This window comes from Rhinichthys klamathensis, unplaced genomic scaffold (assembly GCF_029890125.1).
Source record: "Rhinichthys klamathensis goyatoka isolate OS25496 unplaced genomic scaffold, OSU_Roscu_1.1 h1tg000004l_1, whole genome shotgun sequence".
NCBI classification, from domain to species: Eukaryota; Metazoa; Chordata; class Actinopteri; order Cypriniformes; family Leuciscidae; genus Rhinichthys; species Rhinichthys klamathensis.
The window spans coordinates 3925665-3951687 of NW_026606557.1; the positions used below are offsets into that span (position 1 = coordinate 3925665).

A 26023-nucleotide genomic window follows, 5' to 3' on the forward strand; every position below is an offset into this window, starting at 1 on the left:
TTGTACATTATGCAATGCTTCCATCTACAGGCGAGTAAAGGTGCTGCAGAAATGCCATTTGTTGGCAGTGAGAGAGAGAGAGAGAGAGAGAGAGAGAGAGAGAGAGAGAGAGAGAGAGAGAGAGAGAGAGAGAGAGAGAGAGAGAGAGAGAGAGAGAGAGAGAGAGAGAGAGAGAGTGAGAGAGACAGAGAGAGAGCTGTACATTACATAAAAGGGCATTTCTCAAATGGGGTGTGGGCAGTTATATATAATTTAGAAATAAAGTTATATAAAATATTATATATATATATATATAAATGAATTTACAAGTCATTACAAGTTATCATAGCTAACACAATCCTTTCTGCCAAATATGTGTTTTATGTATAATTTCAAAAGTTAAATGTGTTTTAAATTGAGTGTGTGTATATATATATATATAGGCCACGTTAAACAGGTTTTATTGGCAAATTCATTGTTTAGAAACAGCTGTCACAACATTAGCGATTCTCTACATTTCTACAGTACCGCTTTCTTGCAATAGAACGGCAAATCCCATCATGCCTTTTCCAGAGTAGCCAATGAACACCCAGCGTCATTGTTCCCTGATGTTCGTCATCCAATCAGAGAACAGCATGCTGGATCACATGACTCGCTGTCGAGCGCCTTCATTCTGCTCTGAGGGACTCATCCGCGCGTCCTGCGGGAGAAACTCCGAAACTCACGCACTGCGCTGTCAGTGTCGCGTGTTCTTCTCTTCCCGGGTCTCGGATAAGCGACGCTCAGCTGTTTGAGTTCGGGGACTTCCCCGCAGAAGCGATCAAACATGCCGGTCCGTACCGACTGCTGTCAGGGCTCGTCGTTGGCCTGCATGGCCTCGGCCTCTCTCGTTCCGCCCCCGCCGATCAATACCCATCAGCCCGGCGTCAACACCTCTCTGCTCTACAGCGGCTCCCAGTTCCGCGGCCACCAGAAAAGCAAAGGAAACTCCTATGATGTCGAGGTGGTTCTGCAGGTAAACACTTTGCTCTCTGTGGATATGCTCAGTAAGAAGTGAGCTGCCTACCTAGGCATTCAAATGACTGCTGTCTGGGTAACGTTAGGCAGCTCACTAGGTTGTGGAACTATGAAGCCCAAAAATGCTGTTTGTTTGTTTGTTTATAGGCAGCCAGGTTTTGAGTCCAAAAATGCTGTCTAGATAGGGTGCTCACTCACTTGGTTGTGAAACTTTGAAACCCAAACATACTGTTTGTTTGTAGGTATGAACCTACTATGTAGCTTTCGAGTCCAAAAATGCTGTCTAGGTTGGGCGCTTACTACGCTGTGAGAATATGAAGCTCAAACATAATATGCTGGCTACCAGTTTGTCAGCTATTTTGGACACAAAAATCTACATAGTAGGCTCCCTACATGCGGTCTAGGTAGGCAGCTCACTATATAGTGAGAGTATGAAACACATATGCTGTTTGTTTGTATGTACTATGTAGCCAGCCTACTATGTCCAAAAAGGCTGTCTAGGTAGTTTACTTGTGTGATTACAGTGATCATTGTGCAATGTGTCTAATATTGCATGTCAGTGAATCTGGAGATATAATCAGTATGGATCCATTACCCATTTTTAAGTAGGGCATCCAGAGAGAATTGTGTCTTCATGTTTGAGTCCAGATTATTATTTTGAGAGATTTTTTTTGTTGAATGTTATTAACTGACCTGTTAGCAGATCTGTTCTTGTGGTCTGGAGTTGTGCCAAGTTCATCATTATAGTGATTTATTTTATTAAAACCCTTTGCTTCTGACCCACAGCATGTGACCATGGAGGACTCGTACCTGTGTGGATACCTCAAGATCAAAGGTCTGACGGAGGTGAGACGGGCTCGTGGTCAATGCGACCGCGTTTCTACTTCTGTATTCATACTGTCAGTCAGTGTGACCTGCAATATGTTGCTTTAGTCGGCTGTTGATCTTGTAAGAGTTTATGGCAGCTTGACATAAACATAAGCACTCTTGCCGTTTGTCTGAATGGAGATTCTGCTTTTGTTGTCTTGTTTTCTGGTTGCAAAACTGGAGCACAATAGATTTGGACTCTGACACCGACTGACTGACACACACTGAAATATTTAATCTTATGATTTTATCAAGATACAGAAGCTTAAGTCCACTTTAAGAAGCATAATGCACTTAATTTGGCAACTGATTTATTGTTCTGCTCTGCATCTTAGTTGCTGTGTGTCAACGGAAATATGAAGCAGATATGACACTGTCCGGTATCTTGATATTTGTGTAATTTTCCTGAAATTTCTTAAAAGCGTGATTAAAAAACATATATATTGTTTCCAGTCAATCTTCAAACAAGTAGATTCAAAATGTTAATGCAAGAACAAGAATGAAATATGCACCAATATAACAGTACAGGATAATAAACATAATTATACTGTTCAGAAGTTTGGGGTCAGTAATGTTTTTTTAAAAGAAGTATCTTATGTTCACCAAGGCTGCATTTATTTGATTAGAAATACAGTAAAATAGTAATATTGCAAAATATTATTACAATTTAAAAGAACTGTTTTCTGTATTAATTAGGGCTGTCAAATGATTAATCGCGATTAATCACATCCAAAATAAAAGTTTTTTTTACATAATATATGTGGGTGCACTGTGTATAATTATTTTGTATATATATAAATACACACACATGCATGTATATTTAAGAAAAAAATATTATTTATATATAAAATATTTATATATAATATAAATTATATATAAATCTATATACAGTATATACATGGAAATATTTCTTAAATATATACAAGCATGTGTGTGTATTTATATATAAAAATAAAATAATTATACACAGTGCACCCACATATATTATGTAAAAAAAACTTTTATTTTGGATGTGATTAATCATTTGACAGCCCTAGTATTAATATATTGTAAAATGTAATTTGATCAAATCTGAGTTTTCAGCGTCATTACTCCAGTCTTCAGAGTCACATGATCCTTCAGAAATCATTCTGATATGATGATGTGATGCTCAAGAAACATTTCTGATTATTATCCATGTTGAAAACAGTTGCGCAATATTTTTGTGGAAACCGTGAAACATTTTTTTTCAGGATTCTTTGACGAATATAAAGTTCAAAAGAACAGCAGAAATATTAAAAATAGAAATATTTTGTAACACTATAAATGCCTTTACTGTCACTTTTGAATATTTTAATGCACCCTTGGTGAATAAAACTATAATTTTATTTTAATCTTTCTGAAGGGCTATGTATATTTTTATTAAAACATTCTAATATATGACAAATAAATACTACATGCTTCAGTAAACATGGTTGGGTTACTAGTATGCGAGTGAATAATTGAATCAGAGTTTGAATCAATTATTTTAAATGGACACTTTGAACTGATTCATGGAAATGAATTGGACTTGCCAACTTTAATGACATAAGATAAATTATAGACGCTATTAAAAGAACATCACGTGACAAGGAAGTATCACAGACGACACACTCTTTAGAAAACGTATTGGCCAAATAAAAAGTGCATTGACATCATTGTGATGTTCACGATTTATTTTATATTGCCAGAAATATGTGTGAGACTATATCAGGAGTATATATTGAGTCAGACCACGTTATAAATCCCTGAAGGGGAAGTGTCCCTCATCCTACTCTATTGCTCTCTGTAGGAATACCCCACTCTCACTACATTCTTTGCCGGGGAGATCATAAGCAAGAAACGGCCTTTTTTAACCAGGAAATGGGATGCGGATGAGGATGTCGACCGAAAACACTGGGTAATAAATATAGATTCATTGTGTGCATACTGCATAATAATTATGAATCATTATGCATCATGACTCTAAACATGTTTTTCTTTTTTCTCAGGGGAAGTTTCAAGCATTTTATCAGTACGCAAAAAGCTTTAATTCAGATGATTTCGACTATGAAGAACTAAAGAACAGTGATTACGTCTTCATGCGGTGGAAGGTACGGTGTGCATTATGACTGAAAACATTCACACTACCGTTCAAAATGTCAGGGTCAGTAAGACTTTGTTTTAGTTTTAAAAGAAATTAATACTTTTCAGTATTATATTATACTATTCAGTTTCATATAAATGCTGTTCTTTTGAACTTTTTATTCATTAAAGAATCCTGAAAAGTATCACAGTTTTACACAAAAATATAAAGCAGCACAACTGTGTTTAACATTGATAATAATAATCAGAAATGTTTAATCACAACATCATATTAGAGTGATTTCTGAAGGATCATGTGACGCTGTAGACTGGAGAAATGATGCTGAAAATTCAGCTTTGATCACAGGAATAAATTACATTTTAACATAATTATACTAACCTAGAAAAAGGTGATTTTAAATTGTAATAATATTTCACAATATTACTGTTTTGTACTGTAGTTTTGATCAAATAAATGCAGCCTTGGTGAGATTAAGAGACATAAATAACATTTTTACTTCTTTGTTTTTACATTTTTACTTCGACATGTTAAATGCTGTCGTTGCATTTGTTTAAAAAAAAAAAAAAAAAAAAAAAAAAAATCTTACTGACCCCAAACATTTGAATGGTAGTGTATGTATACAAATCCATAAAAGCTGCTTTGTATAAATATTAGGGATGGGCATTTTGGTCAATTTCTCATTTCGATCATTGACAGGGTCGGGCGTGTCCGTCATGAAAATGAAAATTAATGTTGACAAATAAAAATATGACATGAAAACATGAACGTTTGAATAGAAAAAAATAACTGCTAGATTATGATGCATTAATGTTATCGAAAAAGAAACGTCTAAAAGGAATAGCTGAATGCGCACATGACCGATGATCAAAGTGATTCCAGGCATGACTGTGTGTGTGTGTTTCCAAAACCCCGTTTCACTTTATTTGGCCGGTCTGGAAGGCGAGATGTCTAACGCTAACAAATCAGAACTCAGGAACCGCCGCAATAACCAAACAGAAAAAAAAGAGAAATATATAGTTCGTTTTCATGATCAATCGTCGCTGTGACGTTCGAGTACTCGTGCCCATCCCTAATAAATATACAAATCTGGTGTAAATAATCCAAAACTCCTACTGTGAAATGTTGTTTGTTTGGTTCAGGAGCAGTTCCTTGTTCCAGATCACACGATCAAAGACATCAGCGGTGCTTCCTTCGCTGGCTTCTACTACATCTGTTTCCAGAAGTCTACCGCCACCATAGAGGGTTACTACTACCACAGAAGCTCTGAATGGTATATATCAAATAAAGATGAGTGTGTGAGGGTATATACAGTAGTCAACATGAATTTTTAACAATACCCATAACTTTGAACTTTTTTGATCCACTTCAAATGTTGACTACTAGTTTAATGTAGTTTAAACGTTAATGAAATGAGTCGTTCCGCACATCGCTTATATATATATACACTCACCGGCCACTTTATTAGGTACCCCATGCTAGTAACGGGTTGGACCCCCTTTTGCCTTCAGAACTGCCTCAATTCTTCGTGGCATAGATTCAACAAGGTGCTGGAAGCATTCCTCAGGGAGTTTGGTCCATATTGACATGATGGCATCACACAGTTGCCGCAGATTTGTCGGCTGCACATCCATGATGCGAATCTCCCGTTCCACCACATCCCAAAGATGCTCTATTGGGTTGAGATCTGGTGACTGTGGGGGCCATTTTAGTACAGTGAACTCATTGTCATGTTCAAGAAACCAATTTGAAATGATTAGAGCTTTGTGACATGGTGGAAGTAGCCATCAGAGGATGGGTACATGGTGGCCATAAAGGGATGGACATGGTCAGAAACAATGCTCAGGTAGGCCGTGGCATTTAAACGATGCCCAATTGGCACTAAGGGGCCTAAAGTGTGCCAGGAAAACATCCCCCACACCATTACACCACCACCACCAGCCTGCACAGTGGTAACAAGGCATGATGGTTCCATGTTCTCATTCTGTTTACGCCAAATTCTGACTCTACCATCTGAATGTCTCAACAGAAATCGAGACTCAGACCAGGCAACATTTTTCCAGTCTTCAACTGTTCAATTTTGGTGAGCTCTTGCAAATTGTAGCCTCTTTTTCCTATTTGTAGTGGAGATGAGTGGTACCCCGTGGAGTCTTCTGCTGTTGTAGCCCATCCGCCTCAAGGTTGTGCGTGTTGTGGCTTCACAAATGCTTTGCTGCATACCTCGGTTGTAACGAGTGGTTATTTCAGTCACTGTTGCCCTTCTATCAGCTCGAACCAGTCTGGCCATTCTCCTCTGACCTCTGGCATCAACAAGGCATTTCCGCCCACAGAACTGCCGCTCACTGGATGTTTTTTCTTTTTCGGACCATTCTCTGTAAACCCTAGAGATGGTTGTGCGTGAAAATCCCAGTAGATTAGCAGTTTCTGAAATACTCAGACCAGCCCTTCTGGCACCAACAATCATGCCACGTTCAAAGTCACTCAAATCAACTTTCTTCCCCATACTGATGCTCGGTTTGAACTGCAGGAGATTGTCTTGACCATGTCTACATGCCTAAATGCACTGAGTTGCCGCCATGTGATTGGCTGCTTAGAAATTAAGTGTTAACGAGCAGTTGGACAGGTGTACCTAATAAAGTGGCCGGTGAGTGTATATATATATATATATATATATATACTCTGTGTGTGTGTGTGTGTGTGTGTGTTAAATCAATGTATATCAAGATTAAACGTACATATTCTGAATATGTCGCCTAGTCCCAAGAACCCAATTTTTCTTTGTCACATTCTCATGATCAGGTATCAGTCTCTGAACCTCACACACGTCCCTGAACACAGCGCACCCATCTATGAGTTCCGGTGACACTGAAGTCCTCGCGTCACGGCAAGAGGGTGAATCTACAGCGGACGGGGCAAGTGGACATGAGTGAGAGAGAGGAACTGTCTAATGAACACGCCAAGGACTCGGCTGTCCTCTCCCCTCAGTGAAAGAATATAAGACGGAGGTACCGATGATGGAGAACTCTTTCAGGAGACCGTACGCAGGCCGATCAAGCGAGAGGGATTCGGGGATTCGCAACAGTGTTAGCGTTTTGGTTTTTCTTTTATGTTTTTGAGTTTTTAATGCTTCTGTCCTCCGATCATCTTAGAAAACCATTTTTTTATCCGTAAGGTTTGGGGATTAAGATCACAGTTTTTCAGGATGGAAGAGCCAATTTTTTTTTTCTGTTTGTTTTTCTGCCTTGTTATTTCATAAAACAGCATGGTCAATCTAGAAATTTTTGAAATTTGTTTTAATTTATTTTTAATCGTTCTGTATGAAATGACTGTGATCAGGACAGTGTATACAGACAGTCTATTACAGACGTATGGAAGATTCCCTGTGCGATATGATGGGTACAGAGAGTTGCTATTGTCTGTGGCTTGCTCGGCCCTCAGACGGGTTTTTTATTAACGTAAGGTGTATCATCAAAAGTCACATATATAGCAGCTGGGTCTTTCGCTTCTACGTGTGATATATTTTTTATTATGAAATGAAATGGAGTTGGGTGTTATGGAAAGAGGCATATATTATCCCATGGTGGTAAAGCTATTTGTAGAGCTGCTTTGGATAAAACATTTATGTCTGATTTTGAAAAAAACAACAAAAAAATTCTGTTGGTAGTTTTATGCTCCTTGTTTTGCTATGCAACCTGAAAAATCTCAGCTTGTAAGAATCTCAAGTATATGGAGGCTTGTTTTTCCCACAGAATAAATAAAAAAAATGGGTAATTGTTTAGGTAACTAATTTTTAATAATTTTAAATAATTCCGACTTATTTCTCGCAGTTCTGTGTACGTGTCTTGCAATTTTTATTTAACACGTTGTAGTTTTGATGTTGTTTTCTCAGAATTGTAAAATAGTCTAAAAAATCTGAATTCTGATTATATCTCGCTGAATTCTTGAAAAATTCTCACTTTTTCTTTGCAATTCTAAGTTTACATCTCATGATTGTCCTTTTTCTCACTTTTGTGAGTTTATATCTCACAATTCTGATTTGTTAACTCTGAATTCTGAGGAAAAAAATCAGAATTGCAAGATTTAAACTTAGAATTCTAGTTTTAAAAATAAAAGTCAGAAATGCAAGTTTTAAACTCAGAATTCTGGTTTAAAAAAAAGTCAGAATTAAGAGATGTAAACTCCTACTCAGAAATGTAAATTCAGAATTCCAGTTTAAAAAAAAAATCTAAATTGCGAGATGTAAATTCAGAATTCCAATTTAAAAAAAAATCTAAATTGCGAGATGTAAACTCAGAATTCCAATTTAAAAAAAAAATCTAAATTGCGAGATGTAAATTCAGAATTCCAATTTTAAAAAAGCTCAAAATTGTGGGATGTAAACTCAGAATTCCAATTTTTTTAAAAATCTAAATTGCGAGATGTAAATTCAGAATTCCAATTTAAAAGAATTCGAATACAAATAAAAAAAAAACTCAATTGCGAGATGAAAACTCAGAATCCCGATTTTTAAAAAAAGTCAGATGTAAACTCAAAATTGCGAGATGTAAACTCAGAATTCCAATTTTAAAAAAAAATCTAAATTGCGAGATGTAAATTCAGAATTCCAATTTAAAAAAGGTCAAAATTGCGAGATGTAAATTTAGAATTCCAATTTTAAAAAAAACCTCAGAATTGCGAGATGTAAACTCAGAATTCCAATTTAAAAAAAATCTAAATTGCGAGATGTAAATTCAGAATTCCTATTTAAAAAAGGACAAAATTGCGAGATGTAAATTCAGAATTCCAATTTAAAAAAAAATCTAAATTGCGAGATGTAAATTCAGAATTCCTATTTAAAAAAGGTCAAAATTGCGAGATGTAAATTCAGAATTCCAATTTAAAAAAGGTCAAAATTGCGAGATGTAAATTCAGAATTCCAATTTAAAAAAAAATCTAAATTGCGAGATGTAAATTCAGAATTCCAATTTAAAAAAAAAGTCAGATGTAAACTCAAAATTGCGAGATGAAAACTCGGAATCCCGATAAAAAAAAAAAAAGTCATAGATGTAAACTCAGAATTGTCATGTATATAAACTTGGAATTGAGAAATCAAGTCAGAATTGTGTGATTTTAAAAAGTCGCAATTTTCCTTTTTACATTTTTTTTTTTTATTTAATGGCAGAAACAGGCTTCCATGCAAGTATCTTATCACTTTGTTCACTTTAATATTCACAGCTCAGCGAGTGTTGATTGATATTCGCACCAGTGTCAGGTGGCGTGTCAGAACGCCATGATATCATGATGGATAAGCAAGTGTTTATGTCGGAGGGCTCAGGAAGATTTTTAAAAGCAAACAGTCCAGATGATGGAAAAACACTGTTCTTTTAAACTACCCATCGGCTTCGAGTCGTTTTCGACGGCCGTGGTCTACATCCTTCAAGGTCTAGCAACGCACAAAATGTAACGGCTGAGGCTTTGAGGAACCTTTCGTGAGGTGTTGGAAGTCTGGGAGAAACATTTATGATATATCCATTTAAGCTTTAGTCCAACCCTTTGCCTTAAAAGTCAGAGATTTGTCTATGAAACCACTTTTATAAGCATTAGTTTAAGCTCTGTACAGACAGAAAGACATATACGAATGCAAGTGTTCAGGTTATGAAAGTGTTCGAGGCGTTTGAAATGAAAGATTGCTGTACCTCATCCGCCAAAACCTCCTTTTTAATGGTAGACTAGTGAGAATTGAACAACAGGTTCACACATTTCATCCTAGCTATGTTGAGACGTCTAAATGACATTCTGTACACACAAAGCAAGCCGATACAGAAGAATTGATTTCCTTCCTTATTGGCTCATCACATGCCCAAATCCAGTTATTAATGCACATTATTTCACATGCAAAATACCTAAAACACACCCAATAATTGGCATGTTTTGCAAATATGTGTAAATTTGACTTGTCTTTTTTTGGTTTTTGCCCTATTTGATTTATTTTGTAAACATGGCTTCGGAAAGATGTTTATGAATATGTGGGATGATTTGATTGTTGCACCTAATAATCCGCAGCCTGAAGGTCAAGATTTATTTAAATAAATGCTAAGAAACCGAAAGGCCACTGCACATGCTGTTACAGTACAGATGTACATAATAGTGCCGTGGTGTACACGAAAGATTTAATTCTCTACAATTATGAGTGATCTTTTTATTGCCACAAAAGGATAAGAAAATAAAGACTATTGAACACAGATGCGAGTCGGTCTTTATGGGAGCACCGGATACAAAAATCAATTTCTAAAAAATGAAGGTTCTGAAAGCATTTTTTTATATCTTTTATTGGTTGTTTGGTTGGTTTTGCAGCGATGCTTTGGAAGCACCTTTCAGTGAACAGAACCATTTTGTTTTTGTGAAGAACATGTTTTACACTATAAAGAACCTGAATGCTGAAGGTTCTTCATGAAACCATCAATGTCAATAAAGAACCTCTATTTTTAATTGTGTATGGATAGGAATTCTGAAAGTTTTGATGCAAACTGCAGACAGAACAGGAAATGAAGAATGATTGTGTAATATTCTAATACACAAAGATATGTAGGCTACATTTTGGAAATGTAAGCAGCTCTTCCAACCGCTAGATGGCGTAGTATCATCTCTAGTGCATATACTGCACTGTAACTGAGAACAAACTACACATCATGCAGCAATACACTTTTAAACAGTTGTGCGCCACATTATCAAACATTCTCATTATGCCTAGTTTATTTGATCAAATGGTGCTCGGCTATGACAAAATACATTTTTGTTTATAAATAGCCTACATTACATTGAGTTCAGTCAAACGAGTCGAAACAGAATAGAGCGAATTTTCATCGTCATTGCTCCAGTCTTCGGCGTCACATGATCTTTCAGAAATCATGATTTGATGCTCAAAAAACATTAATATTGTCAATGTTGAAAACAGTTATGCTGCTTAATATTTTTGTGGAAAGAGTAGAAAGATCAAAAAACAGCTTTTACTTGAAATAAAAATCTTTTGTAACATTAACTGTCAGTTTTGATCAATTTGATGCATCTTTGCAGAATACTCTTTAAAGGAGAACTCCGGCGCAAAATGAACCTTTGGTCTAATAAAACATTGGTACCTAGTCAACCGTTCTCTGAGACTTGTTTTCATGATAATCGAATGTAAAGAGTTTTATCTCTAAAAACTGTTTAGCATTTAACGCTAGTAATGGGGGCATTTAGTAAGTAAAAAGAAATCGCTAGTTTATACCACTAACAAGGCTCAAAATAGCCCCACACGAACACAGTAACATAATGAGAGTCTCTACGTGCAAAACGAAGCATTGAGAACTTTGTAAGTGTACAGACCGTTTAATAAGAAGATAAAGAAGACAGTCCACTTCGTGTATACAGACAGGGGCCATCTTTGGAAAACAGACTCGACTAATCAAACCACGAACGAGTTCTCCTTTAAAAAAAAAGAAGAAGAAATAGCCTACTGACCTTCACTCGACTAACTTTTGAATATATATATATATATATATATATATATTCAGACTGTAAGTAGCAGGAATCAAGGAAGAGGGATTAATACTGAAGTGTGCTTTCCCCCCATTGTTAAGTTGGTGACGTGTCTTTGGAGTTTTGTCCCAATAGTTTATTACCTATAACTTACACTAGCATTTTTATCACTAAATTATGTCATGTGGCTACAGTAAAATGACAAAAATACATTTCCCAAGGCATTGCATGTTTCGCAATGTTCTTGACGTCAAAAAGCAAATAAAACTGACAAGTCTTTTTATTATTCTTTGAAGACAAGAGCGATTCATATGATTCACAACAGGAAGGAAGAGGCCAGTTAATATTTATCTTCCTTAAAGGAAGACATCAAGTTACAATAGGTTACATAATAATGTAAAACACGTGCACTTTGTGCATTATGCTTGAGTGATGTGATGTCAATGTAATGAAAACCTGTAAGTGATCTGAATAATGGGACTTCAGATGTCTGAATGCAACATTCCACAGAGGACTCGCTTTCAAAAGTTGCTCGCCTCAAAGGGGAGACATATCTCTGGGACACTCTTATCTGTGAAGGTGCTGACCAGCGGTGTTGGTATAACCTCGTTCACCTGCTTCACACCGCCTTTAAAATGCAATGTTAAAAGAAAGGCGTGATTTTGATCACAGCATAAATCTAAAAGATTCGTAACATAAAGCAAAAGAGGATTCTCATCTCTGTCATTGGTTTGGCCTCCCTTTTAAAGTCAAAGATACAAGTAAAATGTGCAGTGAACTCAGTTTTGTGTTACAAGAAAATGTCAGCAATGCTTGGCTAAAGAAAAAAAAAACTTCAGCTATTTGCCATTAAGGCAACAGTTCTTCTTTACATTAAGATTAAGTTGAAGTAGCTTACTAAAATTCAAATAAAAAATAAAACTTAATAAAAACATAGATTAAAATAGACATTTGATATAGAAATATTAAAATTATATATAATCTAATTCAAAATATTAACAAAAAGTATAATACATCAAGGATAATAAAATAACACTAGTTTAAAGTCTGCATGTTTCGTTTCAATTATGAGTTGTTTGCAAGTTTTTTTAAATGATATTTTAGTATTTTTGCATATTTATTATTTAAATGTCTTAGTGGTTTTCATATAGAGAAATGCTATTCCACTTGTATACTGCTTTGTATTATTATTATTATTGTATTTCATATGATTAAATACAGCATATTTGCCGTTAACTGCCCTTACCATATGTCTCAATATGAGGAAATACCAAAAACTCCCAAACACATTTAGGGGAAAAATGTAATTGATGTTCAACAAATAAAAAAACAGGTATCGGTCCCTTTCTTCAAAAACACTTATTGTTAATGATATGATACTGATTATAACCTAGATGTGCTCCCTGGAGGTGTTCTGACATGCTCTGGCATTTGTGCTTATTTCTGTTACTTGTAACATTTCCATGGCTAAAGTCTTATTACACTGTATTCAGGACACACAATGCTACAAAAATATGTGAGCAGCATTTATGTAAAAGTTTGTAGTTTTGATAAGATTACGTTTATGCGTGGTTTGTGAAAAAAAAAAAAAATAATTAGTCACCGAAATAAGGTCATGAAACCCATACTGATTATTTCTTCACAAGACTTTTGAAAATTGTATCACGTAGCCTAAAGTTTTTTACTTCAAAACAATGTGAAAATCATCCCGCTCACTCATTCACATAAAACAATATATTGATAAAAAAATTGTAAGACATGTTTTGTGTAAGAACGCTGTATGCAAGGAGGCGTGAATCATCATGAATATTTATGTTTTTCACACCTGGGAAGACAAAGACCCTCCCATAATGGCCCTATCAGGTGGGACTGTGAGGAAACTAGAACAAAGAATGAGGAGAGTTTAACTTTTTTGATTGTTTGGATTTATTTACAACTAGGGCTGTCAAACGATTAATCGCATCCAAAATAAAAGTTTGTGTTTACATAATATATGTGTGTGTAGTGTGTATAATTATTTTGTGTATATATAAATACACACACATGCATGTATATATTTAAAAAATATTTGCATGTATATACTTTATATATATTTATACATAATATTATATATAAATATAAATATTTTATGTATTAATAACACATTTTTCTTATACATGCATATGTGTGTATTTATATATACAAAATAATTATACACACTACACACACATATATTATGTAAACACAAAATTTTATTTTGGATGCGATTAATCGTTTGATAGCCCTATTTACAACACAACATTATCCAAAGATACATAACGAAGGACAAAAAGGCACATTATTGAGCACAATGATCTAAACAGAGAGACTTTCTGCCATTCCTGAAACAGTTCCTGTTCAACATACCTGTCTTTTCCAAGGTGTTTGATTTTTGATTTTATCATTTTATCATGTAGAGAGACTCATGAACATGTTTGAGGGGGCTTTCACACTGGCAGTTTAGTTCGGAACGGGGCACGGTTCGCATGAAAAATCGCTAATGTGAACGCTGTCATGGGACCCGGGTGCGCACTGGGGTACCGAACCCGAGACTACCTGGAAGAGGTGGTCTGAGTTCGGTTGCTCCCGAACCGTGCCGCGGTTCGCGTGAATGTGAAAGCAACACGGACTCGGGTGCGCACTTGTTCAGGAAGTAAAGTAACCTGCGCATGCGTTTATAGCTTATTGTGATGTTTTTAGTTCAATAAAACGCTTGTAAGGGATGATAGTGTTGATGATTTACCTTGGATACGAGCGAGAGTGAGCCTGCGTGCAGGTTGGAAATCCACTGTCTCCTAAAAAGAGTCCGTTTGTAAGCAGCAGAAGTCCACCTTATGTGACACACGCACAGTAAACCTGTAGTGTTCACTCAACTGCGCATAATAGCAGCGAATTAATAAAAAAAAAAACAATATTGACCCACGTTCTGTTTTCTATCATGCGCCGTGCACGTTTGCGATGACGTCATATGCACGCAAACGCACCAGGGTTCGATAGAATCAAGTTGAGTGTGAAACCAGTCCAGACCAACGCTGCGGGGGACGCCGGGAACAAACGCGCTCGGGCTCGAACCGCAGCAAACGAGCCCAGTGTAAAAGCCCCCTAAGTCAGCAGGAATCATCAGTGGCATCAGGGGGCTGTTCCATAAATGAAGCTTAAAAAAGCGGGGATTAAACTCTAAAACCGGACTTGAATGAGCCTAACAAATAAATTGGGGCTAAAGTGGTTCCATAAAAGGTAATTGAAGTTCACGCAATCTCACTAATTTGATCCAGGTTTATCTAGTCTAGAGAATTGCGTGTGCACGCGTTTCTGAAGCAGCCCTAGCCTAGAGGTCGATCGTAGATCAAACCGATCCACCATCAAACAGCGTATATTTTGTGCTGTTTTATGCGTTTGTGACATGTTTTTTCCCCCCTCAGTGCAAAAATGACATTTTACAGTTATATTCTCCATCTGTAAATGTTAGAAAGTCGTGCAAATGTATCCATTTTGCTGCTAATCTTCATATTGAACGAGCGCTGCTGCGCGCATGCGCGCCAAATAGGAGCGCAATAATTCTGACTAAAATTAATGGAAAATTGGAAAATTAATATGCGATATTTTATAACACTAGAAATATCTTCTAATTATAATAATTTCTCTTTAGGATATTGGATAAGTTGCAGTGAACTTCTAGCTCATTACACTCATATATTTTATAGGTACTTCTAATAAAAAAAAGAAATTGAACATAAGTAGCCTAATTCAGGGAAGATTTTTTTTAAGAAACTAAATATATAAAGATACAAAATATAGTTTTGGGTATAGGACCTATGCTACTTTATAAAGATGATATTTACTTATTTAGAATGCTGAGAATTATAGCTTGCAATAATTTTTTTGAGAAAGCAAGAATCCCCAGTTTTAAATGAGTGGTTAGATTTAGTTTCTAAAGTACATTATGGAGAGGATAACATTAAATTAAGAACAAATGTATACATTTTGAAAAGATATGTGCAACTCTAAAATCAAAGAATATTCCATAAAATAAAGGAATATATATTGGCCTACATTAACTACATTTTTATGTAACCTTCCCTTTTATTTCTAGTTATTTGTTATTTTATTTATTTACTTATTTAATATTGAATATTTGATATTTAAATAATATTACTTGAATAACTATTAGGAATTATGTGTCATTCATTATAAGAGTTTGATATATGTGAATGTTATATTTTTATTAATATTTATTTATTGTTTTATTTATATATATATATCTGTTGGTATTATCACAAAAGAAAAAAAAGTAGAAGGAAAAATAAGGAATATTTATTGGGGGAAAATATGATGTCTTTAAAGGAACTGTCCATTTGTATAATTGTGTTAAATGTGTTTGAATTGAAAGACATAATAAAGTACATAATATATATATATATATATATATATATATATATATAAGAGACAGTGTAGAGAAAGAATTCTCTAACCGAGGCACTCCTTAATTAAAATGTCTTTATTACAAAAATGGCATGTCCTAAACGGACAACTTTAAAACGCCTTAAATATGTGTCTATATTGTCTATATTGTAGCCTTATTTAAGTTGATTTTCTGTATACTGTGTATTTATAAAGTCCAATAATGGTATTAGAGACTGTCAGTGTTAATATCATTGTGTTCTTGTCGGTCAGTGTTGAGGATCTGTGTAACAACTGAGGCTTAGACTGACAGTTAGCCTGCCCTGGACCAGGCTAGTTTCCCAGCAAGTTGCCAGGGTAACTGAGTTTGAACTTTTTTAAGTTTGATTTATGAACCCGAATCTACCAAAAATAAGCCTGACTAACCGAAATAAGCCTGGCTTATACTCTAATCTTGGTTTATGGAACAGCCCCCTGGTCCCTGTAAATATTTAAACATTTAAAATAATAAATAATAATAAAAAAACTGTGAAAACGCTGATATCAGGAGAAACTATAGGGCTGCACGATTTGGTGAAGAACATCTAATCATGATTTTACTGGTGAAAATTGGATTTAAAATTCACAAAAATAAATAAATAAATAAATAAATAGTGTTGTGCCTTTTAGGCATTACTTGTAGGGCTGCATAAAATAATAATAATAATTTTACTTTTACAGAAATGCAGGCGGCCTATAACAATAAATCAAGGAACACTTCAGTACAGTACACTAGAGAAACATACAGTGGGGAGAACAAGTATTTGATACACTGCCGATTTTGCAGGTTTTCCCACTTACAAAGCATGTAGAAGTCTATAATTTATATCATAGGTACTCTTCAACTGTGAGTGACGGAATCTAAAACAAAAATCCAGCAAATCACATTGAATGATTTTTAAGTAATTCATTTGCATTTTATTGCAGTTTCTCTTTAAGAAGCCCTCCTGTTCTCCACTCATTACCTGTATTAACTGCACCTGTTTGAACCCGTTACCTGTATAAAAGACACCTGTCCACACACTCAATCAAACAGACTCCAACCTCTCCACAATGGCCAAGACCAGAGAGCTGTGTAAGGACATCAGATACAATTGTAGACCTGCACAAGGCTGGGATGGGCTACAGGACAATAGGCAAGCAGCTTGGTGAGAAGGCAACAACAGTTGGCGCAATCATTCGAAATGGAAGAAGTTCAAGATGACGGTCAATCTCCCTCGGTCTGGGGCTCCATGCAAGATCTCACCTCGTGGGGCATCAATGATCATGAGGAAGGTGAGGGATCAGCCCAGAACTACACGTTAGGACCTGGTCAATGACCTGAAGAGAGCTGGGACCTCAGTCTCCAAGAAAACCATTAGTAACACACTACGCCGTCATGGATTAAAATCCTGCAGCGCACGCAAGGTTCCCCTGCTCAAGCCAGCGCATGTCCAGGCCCGTCTGAAGTTTGCCAATGACCATCTGGATGATCCAGAGGAAGAATGGGAGAAGGTCATGTGGTCTGATGAGACAAAAATAGAGCTTTTTGGTCTAAACGAACACAGTGTTTAACAGTAAACACGGGTCTAAACATTATAATATTCATCATGTTAGTGTAAACACTTATACTACTTTTATATCATGCTGTTTTATATAATCGAACATAAAAACATCCTCGTGTTGTACATGCACATTTATTTAGCATTGAATGGTTGCCTACCTGTCTATAGTTCATATTTTAACATGTTTCCGTCGATTTCATACATTTTATTCTAGCAACAGTTCAACTAGGCTACAATGTGAAGTTTGTGCAATGTGCAACAATAACACGCTAACTAATATAAGTGAGAAATGTCTTACCTTTAAAATCTTTCTCATCTTCAAATCGTGTTCTTTTTCTTCTGAGGTCAATCCAAGGTAAACTCGTAGCATGTCTTCCAAACTTGATGAAAAGCAGAGGAATGATGAAGTGTGATTCTTTGTTTAGAGGTAATGAGGGCGTTTATAGGTTCAAGTTCCTTCACATGGAGGATTTGCATGTGAATCACTGTTGTGCATGTGGGTGTGGTCACATTAGAGATAATGCGTTTGAGAATCTCGTTGCTTTTATACGGATTACTTAAACAGAGAATATTTGTTTTTGATAGGATTTGCGTCATTTAAAAATAGAGACTTCAAGCTTTGTAAAGAAATATATCTCATGTATGTGTGGCAAGTATTCGCTAAGTTACAGTTAATTTTCTGTCGCGTTTCAGAATGAACTTCACACTGAGAGAGACGGCAGAACGCTCATCATGGTTTTTTTCTTTATTTTACGAAAAGCAAAACATTTTGTCTTTATTATAAGTGCATAAATAAAAGTACACATTTAACAGTTTTGAATATAACACTCGCCTGTATGACAAAAATCGTCAAATGTTCAATCATGACAAAAAGTTATTTGAGTCTCTTTCGCACTGTTAAGAAAAAGAGCGAGACAATCGCACCGGTGCGACTGCCGACCACGATTCAACGGTTGATGCCGTAAAAATTCTGCAGCAGAGCGATGACATCTCAGATTATCATCTAGTCTTGTGTAGGTATCGGTATCGTTATTGTTATTGATATCGTTATGGAAAATTTTTGCCCAATCCTAGTTAAAAGGCAAGCAACTCCACAGCAAGCTACCTTGCTGTTATCCAGACTAAAATTCAGTCATGCTTGATGAACCGACACGGCATGTAACCGACTCACCCACTTGCTTAGCTGAGACTAAAGCAAGTAGTAAGACCGTTTTCAGAGATAGGAGCTTAATATGAACACTCTCCAGAGGTTCAAACGGGGCTTGAGTTAAAGGATTCAAAACCATGGACAAGTCCCATGACGGCACCAGCCGCTGCGACACTGGTTTCAAACGCTTCACAAAACGGCATATAAGAGGGTGCCGTCCCACTGAAACTCCTCTCGAAGCCTACATGACAAGCCGAAATAGCAGCCAAGTAAACTTTAATAGTAGAAAACGCTCTCCCATTGTGCATCAAGCTTTGCAAAAAGCAGAGTACATCACTCACCGCGCACTGAACGGGAATAACTCCTTTACGAGTACACCAGTCCTCAAACACACGATATCTACAGTATGGCCATACAGTGAGCGCATTGATGGGGCTCTAGCGCTTTGGATAGTGTTTATAACCTTTTGCGGAAGCCCGAATACGTTTAAATTTAACCCTTCACGGGCCAGACACAAAGATCGACTCGTTCCGGGTGTGGGTAAAATATCTGCCCCCCTGCTTGTGACAGCAGGTCCCGATGCAATGGGAGCGGTCAGGGGTTTCCCTGAAGGAGCTGGACAATCTCTGCCAGCCACAGCCTCCCCGGCCAGCGAGGGGCTATCAGAAGGATAGATTATTTGTTTTCTCTTACTCTGTCCAGGGTGGGAGAAATTAGACTCTGCGGTGGGAATGTATAGCAACACGTTCGGCCATGGATGTGCCAGCGCATCCATACCCAAAGGCACATTTTCGTCCCTGAATAAGACACATTCAGCGGACACTTTGCCTTTGCCTGCAAGGCGAAGATATCTACGGCAACCCTGCTTACAACCCCCAAAACCGATCCACCACCTGCGGCTGGAGTAGCCTACCCATTCTCCGTATTACGGGTTTCCCCTTTAAGGATATCCGTTCTAGGGATGGGCATTCGATTAAATTTTCTTAGTCGATCGTCGGGAGAATTAACGATCGACTATCGATTAATCATTAATATTTTTTATATATTAAAATTAATTAATTATTTAACTTTTTATAAATTAAAAATGCAATGAAAATACAAAAATACAGCGTGTTTTTCCTCGATGAGATCTTTATTACAAGATAATCAACTTGCGGCAGTTAAACTGGACATTCGGCTAAACTTGAAATATGCGCTGCGGTGCTCTAAAAAGCAACAAAACCTGCAGCTGCGAGTTGGCGTCCTCAAACAGAGACCCGATCGTTTGTTCCAAAATAATAATAAAAAAAATCATGTTAAACAATAACTTAACCAAAAACATAATAATACTCAATGTAACTCAAAACTATCCAAGGTACGAAGTCGAGAAAGAGTGTGAGAGAGATTAGCCTACCTAGCAACAAATTAGGCTACTTAACAAAGCCTCAAAAAAAATATCTATTAACTCACATAAAACTTCTGCACCAGTCTACTGATTTTTGTTGAGAAAGATAAGCATGTTGATGACATGGACTGGGCCTGGGGTCAGACGCGACCGCAACATGGTGACCGTCAAGCCTCGTTTATACTTTTGCCTGGCTCTGCAGCGTGAGTCTCCGCAAATGGACGAGGCGTTTATACTCCACGCGCTCGCCTGTAAAACGCCGAATACCGCAATGACGTCATTTTTGCCTCGCGCACCTTTGCTCGTGCTTGTGCGGACGCGTCGAGGTCGAGTGTAAACAAACTCTTCAGTCCAGCCGCCGAAAACACCCGCTCTGAGGGGACTGACGTTGCCGGGATGCACAGGTACCTCTGCGCTAACTTGACCAGCCCGGGAAACAACTTATTCCGTTCACTTTCCACCCGTCTGCAGTGGTGCAATCCAGCGGTTCGTTGCTTCAAGCACTAGGGTAGCCAGAAAAGAGTAGGGGTGTGCAAAAAAATCGATTCACATTTGAATCGCGATTCAATCTTTACCGATTCAGAATCGATTCATAGAATTCCAAAAATCGATTCATTTTTTTTTATTTTTTATGGCGTGCACGGGTGGAGTGGCAATCGGGTGAGTCGGGACTTTTACCAGTGGTCCGGTAGTGTTTCGAGGCTGCGAGGGCCGGTCTGATAAATAGTTATACATTGCAAGTTCTTGCCGCCCGCTGGTCAAACTGTGCAGCCTCTCTGCTCAACCCGTGAATAAATGCATCGATCCGCAGATCTTATGTTTGAGTTCTGTAGATCTGTTGCCAAGCGTGTCCGAGGTTACGGGTTCTAAAACCACACTCGTGTTTTCTCATAGTGTTTTCTCTCTCTCATCAAAACCGAATATGTTCATCACGTTTGTGAGCATTTTATTTTGTGATTTTACCGGAGTCTCCACAACGGCGATAGATTAAAGCGCGCGTCCGAGTGAAGACTGCGCGAGCCACAGAGAACACTGTATCCATGACACTGATAGCAGCGGCAACGAGCGCTCAGCTTGATTTCAAAAACAACAGATCTCTTATTTAATAGCGAACTAAATAAATGCTCTGCTAGTTAACTGGAGATACCCGCAAATTACGCCTATGAACGACTTCACTGGATCTAAACAAATCAATCTAACCATAGATGTTACCAGTAGCGGTGGCTTTTTTTTAATCTATTTAAAATAATTTCGCAAGGGTTCTATGACATTAGTATATATTTTTAGGAATTTCACTGTGCCCAGTCGAGTTCACATTTCAACAGTCAGCCTGGTAGCTGAAGTAGTCCTTAAACCACATTTAGCATAATTGTTTGTTTGATCTGACTACAGCACTTTAAAGCTAAATGTAAAAGCTTCTGTTTAAGTTTTATTTTAAACTTGAATTAAATGTAAGCTGGCCAAACCTTGGCACTTTGCACTTTTTAGTTGCAGAAGTTTTTATTTTTGTATGAAGTCATATAAAGTAATATCAAACTACATTTAATTTGCTGTGTTTTTTTCTTTTAAATTGTGTCTACTGCAATCAATCACAGGAAAAAGTAAACTACATTTATATACTGCGAATCGTTTTTTGAATCGAGAATCGTTTTTGAATCGAAAATCGATTTTGAATCGAATCTTGAGACAAAAAATCGGTATCGAATCGAATCGTGACATTTTCTGAATCGTGCACCCCTAGAAAAGAGTCTCTGGGTGTGCATAAGAAAAACTGGGTGTGCCACATTTATTGTCAGATTAATGTGCAATAAACCCAGACTTTGCCTATCTCTAACTTTACAGAATAGAATGGGCTGATGTGTAAAACTATAGGCTACTCAGCGCCAAATAACCATAATACTATATAAAATATAACTCAGGGCTCGACATAAAGCCTCTTCATGTGCTTGTCCTTCGAACAAGTAAATCGGTCACTTGTCCAAGTAAAAAAATTACTAAAAATGCAATAATAAAGCAATATTCTCATCAGTGTTGAGTCAACTTTGACATATTTAAATCTGCATATTTATGATATTTTAACTTTTATAAAGAGCATTTTTCCTTAATCGTTTTAAATATAGCCTATGCTTCATCTTTCATTTTAAATTCTTAAATTTGATCAATAAATTAAATTAAAATAATAAGACACTGGCTGCTACCAATCAAATTAAATAATTTACAGTGAAAAATTACAATGGCATTAAATAATGTTATGAGATTGTTTTAAATGTTTTTTGAATATACAAATATGAAATATTGGAAAGAATGATACTTTTAAACACAAAACTAAACCACCAATAGGTGGCGGCAGATCGCCGTCTTACTGAGTGAGTCGTTGAGCCATTTATTCAAACGATTCTTTCAAAACGCTGAATTGTTTAAGAATGAGGCATTTGTTTAATGGGCCATTGAATCTTTGACTCAACCGATTCATTCAAAACGCTGAATCATGATTCAGTAATGCGGTTATGTGTTCTGGTGAGATGTGCTGTGGTTCTGCTGTGATCTTTGTTTGGAACTATTTTCGCTGCTCAAATACAACAAAAAACAGTCAATATTTTGTCTAAAATGTAAGTGACTTAATATTAATTTGTTTATTAAACTGTCATATCATATGAAATCAGTGGTACATTTTCAATCGTGATGGTATTGCACTTGTGGTTGTGTGATGTTGCTTAACTGTGTCATATCATATGTTATAAATATAAGAACTCCACATGAATTTTTACCGCTGTGCATGTTCATTAAGTTTCTTTGTGTGATTTGGGCTCATTTGTTTCCATTTCTCATGAGGCACGAGCCTCAACAGCGCAACCGTGTTACCGTAAGACAGTCAGAGGCTGTTTGCGGATTGGTTAGCAGTCCAAATGTCGGCAGATTTTTTTTAACGATAACAATTAAAACATTTAATTACATTTTAAATTAACAAATTGTAAGTAAATAACAATAGGTCAAGTTTAGATTTTTTTTTTTATATCAAGACTTAAAAAATTATTCTGGACTATTTTTAGGTGTGCCAGCTGCCACTGTGGGTGGCACCGGTGTTCTGACGATTCATGCTACCCATCGAGATTTGCTACTTAATGGTTATGCGCATGTGCAGACGCACAGTTTTTTTTAACAAAAGGTACATTTTCATGTGTTATATTGTAATTTCCCTTTAAAAATGCTAACTAGCAGCATATGAATATGTGTACGGTCAGCCAGCTGAACAATAATAACTGAAAGTTTCAGTTACTAAGGAAAAGTGTGCTTTGACAAGTCAAAGATGAATATTTGATGATAATTTTTCATTTTCACACCGTTTTAAAAATAAAAACAGTAGTCTACAGTATACAGTAGCTACTCATAACTTAGAATTGTATTATAATTGTATTTCATATAATATTAATCGACATTCTGTGATCGATTCGCGTTACGGTAGCATTTTTCGACAAGGCAGCACAAATCGTCAGAACACCGGCACACCCTGGCACACCCGTGGCTACGCCAGTGGCTTCAAGGCTCACATTACGCAACGCAACCATATTACATTTACATTTACATTTACATTTAGTCATTTAGCAGACGCTTTTATCCAAAGCGACTTACAACTGAGGACTAAACCAAGCGAGTCATCGTGAAGAGGCAAAAGCAACGCAAGAAGTGCTAAAAATACAAAGTTCAGACATAGCTCGGAGTAGCATAAGCCAGGCAAGCGAGGATTTAGAGGAAAGGATTTTTTTTTTTTTTTTTTTATCGATAACAAATTAACATGATCGACGAAATTCTTAATGATCAATTATCGATCGTCGATTAATAATGCCCATCCCTAATCCGTTCCTAAATTTTAGGACTCCCGGTATGTGCGTTGTAAGCAGTGAGCTAGAGAGAGAGAGAGAGAGCGCGCCATTACATACAGAAGGTATACACCCTCACACAACAATAGAAACAACATAAATGCCAATAAAAGCATTCAGTAACATGACAGAATTCAGAAATTATGAGAATTTTTTTTTTATGAAACATCTTCATGAAAATAAAATTGAAGTTGGCATTGTATCAATCTAGAAATGCACTGCAGCTAAAGCCACATGTCTGACCATGTTATACTTAAAATCTGAAGATGATATGCCTAAAACTCTGTATTTAGGTAAATGTTTTTCAAGATCATGTCATATGACTTTATTTATTAGCTTAGCTCACCATCAATACATGACAATGTATGAGATTAAAACCATGTTTGTGCTCCAAACTTACTTTATAACTCAAGTCGAGTGTTCTAAATAACATTTTTAGGGCTGTCAAATGATTAATCGTGATTAATCACATCCAAAATAAAAGTTTTTTTTACATAATATATGTGGGTGCATTGTGTATAATTATTTTATATATATAAATACACACACATGCTTGTATATATTTAAGAAATATTTTCATGTATATACTGTATATAGATTTATATATAATTTATATTATATATAAATATAAATATTTTATATATAAATTATATATTTTTTCTTAAATATACATGCATGTGTGTGTATTTATATATATACAAAATAATTATACACTGTGCACCCACATATATTATGTAAAAAAAACTTTTATTTTGGATGTGATTAATCGTGATTAATCATTTGACAGCCCTAAACATTATACATATAATCTATTATTATGAAAATGCCTGACATGGCTCGAAGAACACAGGTAAGTCAAATATCATTGCAAAAATGTTTATTGTCTTCATAACGACATAATCTGCATGTTACAGCGATCTGTTAGCTCTGTTTGGTCGGGGATTTGCAAGGGGGTAATCCATCGACCGGAAGTTGAAGCCGGCCGGGTGCCGCCATGTTGTAGCAGAACTTCACTTGCGTTAGCATTTCCATTGACTCCCATTCATTTTGGCGTCACTTTGACAGCGAATAACTTTACATCTGAGGCGTTTAAAGACTCCATTTGTCCATTATTTATTTCTAAAGAAACACGACAATGTATAAAGTGCTCCATTACCTTCTATGTTACATTATGGCCCCGTAGAAACAGTTTTAGTAAAAATAGGCTAACGATTGTGTCATAACCACTCGACTCTCTGTCGCGCTGTACAGAAATTACCGTACAGACAGGAGGAGAAGCTCGCAGGCAATCGGGGGGACGTCCCGTCAAGGGAGAAGCCCATAGATAATGAGTCCATAAAAGCAACGGAATACTTACTCCCGCTCACTCACGCCAAATAACTCTTTGCTCAAGTTCCACGTCTCTGCAAGATTAACGTGGGCAATTTTCACGCACAGCTACTAGAAGATTAACGTCTGTCAGACAGGTTGCTCACGTCATCAAGCTTAGTTTGAGTCGGTTTGAGTCTGCGCGTCAGGAACGGAAGTGCTCAGAAATCGCTAAAAATGGGCTTCAACTGTCTCAACTGAGTTCCAATGAGATGGCTCTGTCCATTTCTTATACTGTCTATGGGGATTTGGGATTTCATGCATTGTCGAATGCTCTTCTTCATGTGTTTCAATGTTCAGTAGAGCGCCCTCAGGCTGCTGCTGGTATGAATTGAAAACACAGCACATCAGTAGGCCTATACAGCGCTCATAATGATTACATCGACGCATTTGGCTATAAATTCAATAAAATATTATTCCTGTCAATAGAAATCTGATGTAAACTGAGAATATATCAATATTTCTCCAAATCTGCACACTTTTGAGCTAAAAGCCGCGAGGGCCGTTGTTTTGTGAATCGCTGTCATGACGACAGCACAGGATTTTTTTTTTATGAATGGGAGTGTATACCCTCAATATAAATTTCTCAGAATACAATAGTGGTCAAATACTGAAACGTGAGTCTTATATCTTTTTAATGATGTATAGTTTGTCAAGGTAATAACAATAAATCTTATAGTAACTTTGAACTATTAAAAAAAAAACGCTTCAGTGCGCCGATGCACCTGAGTGTCGTTCTTCTGTTGGTGCTGCCGTTACATGCTTCTTGCATATGGAAGAATT

At 36.5% G+C, this 26023-nt stretch overlaps 1 protein-coding gene and 1 long non-coding RNA gene across 2 annotated transcripts; both read left to right on the forward strand.

Moving 5' to 3' along the window:
* Positions 1-614: 614 nt before the first annotated feature.
* On the forward strand, positions 615-7569 carry gid4 (GID complex subunit 4 homolog). Its single transcript, XM_056251659.1, has 6 exons — positions 615-994; positions 1783-1842; positions 3674-3781; positions 3873-3974; positions 5107-5237; positions 6764-7569. Exons 1-6 carry the CDS (start codon positions 806-808, stop codon positions 6825-6827), a joined length of 654 nt encoding a protein of 217 aa, XP_056107634.1. The 5' UTR covers positions 615-805; the 3' UTR covers positions 6828-7569.
* A 1425-nt stretch (positions 7570-8994) lies between these two features.
* LOC130087223 (uncharacterized) lies at positions 8995-10185 on the forward strand. Its single transcript, XR_008807339.1, has 2 exons — positions 8995-9352; positions 9385-10185. It is a non-coding gene; the product is annotated as an uncharacterized LOC130087223 (long non-coding RNA).
* Positions 10186-26023: the final 15838 nt, after the last annotated feature.